The 9,134-nt window shown below is 43.6% G+C and overlaps 1 protein-coding gene across 2 annotated transcripts in view; it reads right to left on the bottom strand.

Moving 5' to 3' along the window:
- Positions 1-1,971: 1,971 nt before the first annotated feature.
- The window catches only part of Rerg (RAS like estrogen regulated growth inhibitor), a 97,527-nt gene continuing 90,364 nt past the window's right edge, over positions 1,972-9,134 (bottom strand). For both annotated transcript variants that reach the window (XM_035448851.1, XM_035448852.1), the window contains 2 exons: positions 4,081-4,154; positions 1,972-2,700 (listed from right to left, as the gene is read on the bottom strand). In XM_035448851.1, the coding sequence (XP_035304742.1) occupies positions 2,293-2,700; positions 4,081-4,154 (482 nt within the window). In that variant the 3' untranslated portion in view covers positions 1,972-2,292. The remainder of the gene's footprint in view (positions 2,701-4,080; positions 4,155-9,134) is intronic.

The raw sequence follows: 9,134 nt of genomic DNA, 5'->3' as shown, positions 1-9,134 counted from the left end.
GGGGCGTCTCTCCAGCTCCACTTCCTTAATTTTTTTACTCAAAACTGACATTCATGTTTTCACTGCCGTAAGAGTCATTTTTAGCAGGGATTGGCTGAACTACATTTCCTAGTAAAGACATGTGAGGATGAAAGAGACTGGGCCTAGGAATCCCAAACAGTAACTTTCCCTGTCTCCTTTCCCTTTGGATTGTCCAAATGCGCATGCGTGAAAACAACGCTTCATTTTTAATTGCTGTTCTTGATGAAATATGAGCTTTTTATGTCTTTCTTGGTTCCTACTCTTTGCACACTTTTAATTCTTTCCTTCACCTTTCTGTCCCGTCTTCCTCTAAAATGATAATATGTCCCCCCCCACGCAACTCCCTTGGGACTCTGCAATCACTGTAACATTCATATCTCCATATTTTCATTCCATGCTGGTTGTACTACTTAGAAGATTTTGATCATCTTTCTTAGATTGTTCTAATGTATTCCTCAAGTTTGGGTCATATATCATCAAGCAGGCTATATAAATTACATAATTGGCATATATAAACCTATTTGCAGTGAATGGATGAGAATAAGAAGGCAAGTTTTCCCTTAATCACTTCATTTTGTGTCTTCATGCTTGCAGTCAAGGCTAAGAACTGCCTAGTGTGCTAACAGCGTGGACCATGGAGTTGGACTCTCTTTCAGGTAATGTTCTGGCTCTACCCTCCAAACACCAATGCAGGCTTGGTGACATCATGGCCCCTCATGTCAATAGCTGTGCCTCCACTATGGTTATCACAGCACTACTGTCTTAGGATAATTGTGACGACTGGGAGAGAAAATGAACAAAACGCCCCCAATAACCCCCAAGTTTTCTAAAAGTAGCAGCTCTTATTATTAGCAGGAGCTAATTTCTCTTCAAATCGGGCTCACTGACTTTTCCTTCTGCAATTCAAATGCTTCCCAAACCTCGCCTAAACTTACAAGCTAGTCACGAAAAAATTTTGACAGAATCTGAAAATTATACTTTTTATTACAGTCACATAAAACAGTCAGTTACACCAGATTGTTCAAATACATTGGTGAATTAAAGCCTCCAATGCTTACAAATTGTATACACGCTTATATGTATACATATAAATACATACATATGTAAAAGATATATATTTTCTTGGAAAATAAAGTGCCCAAATCTTAATATATGGGGCAGGAAATGGAGAAAAGGGCCATAAACTCTTGGCAGTTACACAGTTCCTTTTACCAGCTGAGCATCCATGTTCTATGTGGTCATTCAGGTACAATGGATTTTCATCACCCATTCTTTTCCCCAGTTCTTCCAAGGGAATTAATCCTACCCAAAGGCTAAAAGGTTAAGGACGCATGTGGCCAACTCATTGCATCAGAGGTTTTACTCTGCGGACTGCATGGGATTCAGAGTTGGTTTCCAATAGGGAATGATAACTAGGCAGCATAATTTTCTTATTTAGAGGGTTATCTTCCCGCTACAGTGCTAATAGAGTAATACGCAAACCAGGTGTCACTAATTCTAACTCCTCTACTAACATGCAGTGACGTCAAGCTTTGGTACAAAGATTCCTGGTGTTTTCCATCACCCCAGGCTTCAGGGGGCAAAGACACAGCGGGATGTGAATTGTGGGTCTTGTTTCTTTTGCTATGAAGGAAATTATAATGGAATTGGGCATGTAAGGACCAATAGAGATCATTGAGAGAACCATTTTGAATTGAAATGGGCCATTACATTACAAAACAAAACTCAGTGATAACATTTTAACCTAAAAATGAAATTAAGGGTTAAAGATAAACTGTACAATTTAAGTAAGATTGCAATTTTAAAAAATCCTTACTTCGAATGGGAACTAGAGTTCTATTCCCATTGTAATCGCTCAGCTACCCTTCTCAAGTTCTCACTAGACATCACAAAATGTTATGGCGACCTTTGCAGTATCCTACAAGAAACAGAATCTTAAAATGCCTTTGAAAAGACTTCAACTTATTTAAGCAAGGCAGGGATGCCTAAAATTAGCTTCTGCGAACCCAGCCACTTCAGCGTCTTTGGTGGTTACATCTTCAGACTACATTAGCACGGATCCTACGCAAGCAGGAAAGGGAGAGACTGTCACAGCATCAGGACCAAGAGGACGCTGGAGAACTTCCCGGCATGTAACAGACCAGGAACAGACAAGAAACCCTCATGTTTCCCAAAGTCAGAACTAGGGGAAGAATATTTTGCTTGTGTTTGGAAGGGCAAAAGAAGAGCCAGGAAGAACTTCTCAATTTTCAGCACATCTTGGCAGGGCCTCTAACTACTGATTTTGGTGAGCATCTTGTTAATCGCTTGCTTGACATGTGTGGTGGAGCTGCGTCGCCTCGTCTTGCCTTGCACCATTCTCCTGCGACGCACCTCTCGGCAGAGCTCGTAGAATACCTCGGTGATGTTCCCTTCCCCCGTGCAGGCAGAACATTCGTAAAACGCACAAGCCAATTCTGTCGCCAGCTTCTCCCCTTCTTCCGTACTCACTTGTCTGGAGTGGTCCAAGTCGGCCTTGTTTCCGACCAAGATGAGAGTTACGTTTTTGGGCTTTTTGACTTCATCTAAGACATTCTTCAGCGGCAGCACTTCTTCAAAGCTCCCTCGGTCCGTGATGTCGTAGACCAGCACGAAGCCTTCCCCCCAGCGCATGTGCCCTTCTCTCTGGATGGTGTCTTCCTGTGGGCAAAGAAAGACCGCAATCAGGAGACCTGGGCACTGCTATTGCCATAATAATCCCTTAATTACACCTCCTCGTATCTGTTTATCATTACATGTCTTGGCTGTTTTCCTGGTTGAGCTTACTTTCTTAATTAGTTTGGAAAGTAAGTACAACCCACCCCCATTGTTTTAACATCCTCTCTATTTGGATGGTAGAAGATTGGTAACCCTAGAGATAAAACAACCAATGACATATAGACTGCACTGCTTAAACTTGGGGATTAGGATCCCCACCCACACACCCAGATGCCCCAATCTGAGTTATACAGTAGTGGTAACAACGACTCCTCCTGCAGTGACTGTCAGAGTGGTGACTTCTCCAGGAAGAGAAAACTGGCACAGTCTGCCTGAAAGGTTGCTGGCTGGGTCTGGAGGTCCATGCACTTGTGATCCTAGTACTTGGGGAGCAGAGATGAGAGGAGGTTATGTTCAAGGCTAGCCTGAGCTACGTGGTGAGATGATGAGACTGTGTGTGTGGGGGGGGAAGAGAGACAGAGGAGGAGGAGGAAGAAGGAGAAGGAAAAAGACAAGATGAAAGGGAAGGAGAGAAAAGAAAGCATTGTTTTCATAGGCTCAGTTGCTTTTAGAGGCTTCTGCCTCTTGTTGTGTTCAGTACTGTACAGAGGTCCATACACAAGGAGGGACTCATGAGAAAGAAAGGGGAATAATTAATTTCAGGACAAATTCCTGGATTAAACGCTTTAACTCAAGTCTTCTTGGCGGTCACAGGTCATTGTTACAGCTCCACGGACATGCCTGGCCAGCTAACTTTCACCCTTGCAGTCATTTCTATAGTTGGGAACTGAGACTGCGAAAACTTTGGTAAGATTTGATCTGACTAATGTCAAAGGAAATTTGCCAGCCAAATGAGCAAGTAAGCATCTCCACACTGTAGTGTGAAACACACAGACCTATGTGTGGCCACAGAGACTTGGAGAGCAGTGCAGACCAGAGTGCTCTCTCAACGACTTCCCTTACAATAGGATATTAGTAATTCTTTTCAATAGAGAAAGCTTATTTAAATTCATCTGAGCATTTTAAAAGCATATGAATACATTTCCCCCCGCCCAAATATAGAGGGGAAGTCTACACTAGATGGTCTGTGAATGTTGTAGTATTTCTAGTACCTTCTTGAAGCACAGGGTCATCCGCACAAAGATAGTAGTATACATGCATTGACATACAAAGTGCTGGGATAATGGAAGGTATGGGGTTTTAGGCATGTAAAAGTCACGCCCAGAAAAATTCCTTAGCTTTTTTTTTTTTAAATGTTATGCATATCATACATGTCTCTTTTTTTATTTGATGCAGAAAATACTTAGCTGAATTCCTATTCACCTGGCCAGCGGTATCTAGGATCTCCATAGAAACAACTTCATCATCGATGGTTGCCTGGTGTCGGTAGGTTGACTCTAAAAGAATGAGAACATGAAGAAGGCACATATGCTATTTAATTTGATCCTTGGAGTCAGAAATTAGGCCTGGGAGGAGCATTTCTGCCTTTGTAGCAATGCAGGGGTGGGGGTGGGGCTGCCCAGGGAAGAGGGGAAGGACAAAGAAGCAGCACAATATTCGCCAGAGCTTTATCCGGGCCCAAACTCCAGCTGTCTCCTCCCCAGTCCTCTATCCTTTCCTCAAGGCTGCATCTTGTTCTCCTATGAGGCCATTGCCCTAGTGTTTCTTTCTACTTATATTGGACGAGATATCTACATTCTAAAACAAAAAGGGCGTTTTCTACACAAAAACATATTCAGCCTTGATACTCCTAAAATCCAGTTTTGTTTTATTTTGCTTTCATTTTTGCTTTTTTACAGAAAATGTAAGAACATACACCTGGATTACCCCGCCCCCCTAACGATAGGCGGGGCACACACAGGAAAATGTGCTAAGTCATCACCACGTCACCTGCCACCCATTACAGCCTGCGTGAGGACTCTGCGCATGCGTGAAACCCCAGTGCGCAGGTGCACCCTTCCTTTTAAAAGGTCCAGGCTTCCCCGCTTCTCCCTCTCTGTCTCCTCTTGGGTTGGCTGACAATCCAACCCCATCCTGCCCCCTCTTCCTGTAAATAAACTCCAAGTAGGTTGTTCATCCCTAGTTTTCTTTCTGTGCACCCGCAGCTGCAGCGAAAAAGAATAACAGAAAACCCTATGGTGTCTCTTCCTAACTTCAACCCTCTAAACATCACAGACATTAGAGGGAGGTGGGTAGGATTGAGAGATAGGTCTTAGACAGATTTCATGGTAGGCAGACAGATAAAGATGGTGAACTTCCTAGATGCTGGCTTCGTCCCCATCTCCCGGGCCTGAGTGAGGCAAAAGTCTAGCAGCTTAAAACAAACATTCTTTTTTTTTTCTCCCACCAGTAGGATGCCACTGCTGGCTGATGGACCTGACAAGGCAAGACTGATCAGGACATGTTTACATAACAGTTGTGGTCTAATCAGCCATCGTGTCTTTGTTCAAACCAACCGACTCCAGATTAGGGAGGGGAACCCTTCAAAGCCTTTTTGAGAAGTCCCCTCTCTGGGATGCAGATGACTGTTGTATGTCTGCTTTATTGTGCATATTTCCCCACCGCTAATAAAAGCCTGTCTTTACTAGCTGAGTATGTCTGCTGGGTTTGAGAATTCCCCCACTGCTTCCTGTCACACTTGAGCTTCTGGGCCGTTTATTTCCTTAACTTACAGATGAACAAACAAAAAGCCAAACCTCATCAGGCCCCTGGGCTGGAACAGGCTGAACATGTGATGAGAAAGTACCAGGGGCCTTGAGACAGTAGGAGGCAGCGGAGCTTGTTTTGGTGGTTAAAGAGTGGTAACCCAAAGTATAAAGAGTCCGAGCAGACGGCGGGGAGATGGAACAATGCAGGTTCCTCCTCCTTGTTGCCTGATCAAAGCGGAACATAACAGCCGTTCTGTACCAGCTGCAGTTGCTGGGTCCTTAGTGGTCCCCAAAAACCCCGAGGGATGAGACAGTGCCAGGTACTTGAAGCCTGGATAGTCACGGATACACCCTTCATCGTGTAAGTGGAGTCACTAACAAAGCACCATCAGCCACTGTTGCCATATAAGAAAACTGCTGCGCAGACCGAGGAGTCAAGAGTGACTGACTGAGCTGGGCGAGGTCACACTGGGGGCTCCCCTCCCTCCCCCTCCCAGTTGACTGAGCCACGCCCTTTCATGGGAAGTGTACTGTTTTTCTCTGACTCTGCCCGGCTTCCCCACTCCTCATCAATATCCTTTACTGTAATGGGTACATTCTGTTGGATACTTTTATCTTAAGAGTTTTACTGTCTCTTGTTCCTGGAAATTCTTAGCCATCACAACCTCACCTGTTTCCACAATCCTGTAGCTTTGATTCTCTCCACCGAGGCTTATTTCACAAAGAACAAGATTGATCAATGTATTATACGCATTTCTTACTAAAATTTCAAATTGTGCTTTCTGTCTTATCAGCAAGTGATGCCCTCTGAGAAAAGCCCTCCGTGAAACCGAGTTCAGGACACTGGTGGCACAAGAGAAGTCAATGAAACTACATCAGAAGCAATCCAGAATTGTAATGCATCCTAGGCGATCCTCGTGTGTCCTTTCAGGACGAAGTTGAGGCAAAGATCAAAGGCAAGTTTAACTAACAAACACTTCAGGAAAGAAAAGGGGTGTGGGGGGCCTAGGAAAAGTGAGCTAAGTACTCAGTTCCACGAAGTCGGAGAGGGAAACCAGAATTAATTAATTAGCTAATTAATTAACTAATTAATTAATTAAAAAAGGATTCGAGGAGGGAGCACAAAGGCATCACGACACAGGTGCCAAACCCACTGGCCAGTGGTACAAAAGCAGTAACAAGAAAACAAAATTTGAGGAAAATTGTAGGCTCATAAAACCAAGAATTCTAACTTAAAAACTCTCCATTCAGGGTGCTGGAGAGATGGCAAGGTGTCTAACACAATTACTAAGTGCATATTTGTGCATGCAGATCTCGGAAACAGCTAGTCAAGCAAGTAGATGAGCCTGGCATTGCCTGCCTCTCGTGGGGACTAGACTAGAAAGCAGTGTTTTTGTTTGTTCCTTTCTTCAGCACATCTCACTGCCTTCCAGACTTGCTTTTCCTCCCTCCCTTCCTCCCTTTCTTTGTTCCTTCCTTCTTTCCCCCTTTCCTCCCTTCCTTCCTTTTTTTGTTTTTGATGTTTCAAGACAGGGTTTCCCTATTTAGTCTTTGCTTTCCTGGAACTCACTTTGTAGACCAGGCTGGCCTTGAACTCAGAGATCTGCTTGCTTCTGCCTCATGGGGCTGGGATTAAAGATCTGTGCCACCACCGTCCAGCCTTCATTCATTTCTTATCACCTACTTTTTGCAGCATTTGGGGGCCACTTTCCTGTTTTCTTACAGGAAACAATTGCCTATCTAAGGCATGAAATGCAGAAAGGAAGCTTGCTATGGGCAAGACTTAGCCATCTAGCAACAATACTGTGAATGGGCACCACCGGAACCTGTATAACTCAAGCCTTTTTAAACTTTAAACTCATTTTAAAATGAGACTACATTCAATATACTTAAATAAATGTATTTTGCTTCTCCCCCTACTCCTGGAAGTCTCGATGCACACATTGAGAGCATGTGGGGGCCTCATGGGAAGAGTGTAATGGGGGATGTCCTCCTGTATATATGTTTCTCTTATTGGTTGATGAATAAAACACTGGCCAATGAGGCAGGAAGACAGGCAGGACTAGGAGAATTCTGGAAAAGGTAGGCAGAAAGGGCCCGCCAGTACAGTTGCTATGTGAAGCACCAAAGGAGTTAGAGGTCCTGACCCTTCTCCGGTAAGATAAGACCATGTGGTAATGCATAGATTAATAGAAATGGGTTAATAATTAAGATAGAACTAGCCAATAAGAAGCCCAAGCCAGCGGCCATCAGTTTTATAACTAATGTAGCATCTGTGTGTTTCTCACGTAACAAGAGTACCTAGGCCTGCACTCTTTTATATTAAATGAGAGGTTCTAGTTTGGTGACTGAATGCTTTGAAATGCCATTTACAGCAGCCAGTCTTCTGCAAGTGTTTTCCCAATAGTTTCCTTTCTTCTTCTTGAGCCTTTGGGCCCGAGGAGAAGTCCAGCTGGCTGCACACATGCTGGGCATCCACGCCCTTCTGGTTTTTCCCCCAGGCTGTTCTTCTGTGCCTTTTGTACTGACTCTCCTTTTCAAATGGCTGGCATCAGCCTTGCAGCCTGGAAAACAGAAACCCACACTCCCATCCAGCTCTGCACCAAAATCTGTCTTAGAGGAAAGGGCGCTGCTCTTTGTGGCTCCCTCGATAAATGGGCTCAGGTCTCAACTGCAGAAGGCCACCACAGGGGGCAACAGAATAGAATGAAACTTGCATGAAGTTGTGCAATTCTTTGGCTGTTTGTTAACTGAAACGAAAGGGATGAAATACAGGAAATGAGGGAATGTCTGCTGCAGACATAGCAGCGGGTGGTGGTGAACCAATTTCGTCCAAGATGAATACTGTCTTCACACTGTTTTGAGCATTTTTCCCTTCATGTGTCTTTCTCTAACTATGAACTCATTTTCTCTACATGCGAGACATCAAAAACATTACCAAAAGAGATAAAGTATTGGATATGAATTTGTGAGCCTATCTGACATAATTCTAACGAAACACATTATTTCTACTCTTCCTTTTAAAATTCAAAAGAAAGCTGGGTGTGGTGAGGCCAGCCTGGTCTACATAGTGAGTAGCAGGAAAGCCAAGGATATTTAGACAGACCTTGTCTCAAAAATAATAAAACAAAACAAAAACAACCAAATGATGTGCATGTGTGCACTTTTTCCATATGCTCTGTTTTCTTTATGTTAACAAGAATGGTAGCAGGAGTACTTTCTTTGGAGGGCTGGGGGTATGTTTGATTGATCTATGGCCAAATGCACCCAAAAATTTATATTCTAAAACAAACATCAGTTTCATAATTGAATTTTGTATATTAAAATTATCTTTCAGATTCCCATGTATGAAGGAACACAACGTAAAACATCTTTAGTAGCCTGGAGAAGTGGCACAGTGGTTAAGAGTTAGAGCACCCTGTTTGGTACCAAACCCTTATTTCAGGCAGCTGAAAACCTCCTCTCCAGGTCAACCAGATGTCTCTAGCCTCAATGGGCACCTGCACTCATGTTCGAATTCCACCCTCTCCAACATACAACCAAAAATAATAAACGTAAACCTTTGAAAAACATGCATCCCGTGACTCTCGTGTACAGAGTGTATTTTGCACACTCTAGCAAGGTTGGACACTCGGCTGTTTATATGTGGCTGTTTATATGATTCTTGGACTACACTGTTTTATCACACTTCAACATGTTAGGATGGCCTCTTGGCTGGTGCTGTGACAG

The sequence above is a fragment of the Cricetulus griseus genome, chromosome 8 (genome assembly GCF_003668045.3).
Source record: "Cricetulus griseus strain 17A/GY chromosome 8, alternate assembly CriGri-PICRH-1.0, whole genome shotgun sequence".
NCBI lineage: Eukaryota > Metazoa > Chordata > Mammalia > Rodentia > Cricetidae > Cricetulus > Cricetulus griseus.
The sequence above is the reverse complement of the archived record's forward strand: the minus strand, read 5'-3'. Positions and strand labels throughout refer to the sequence as shown.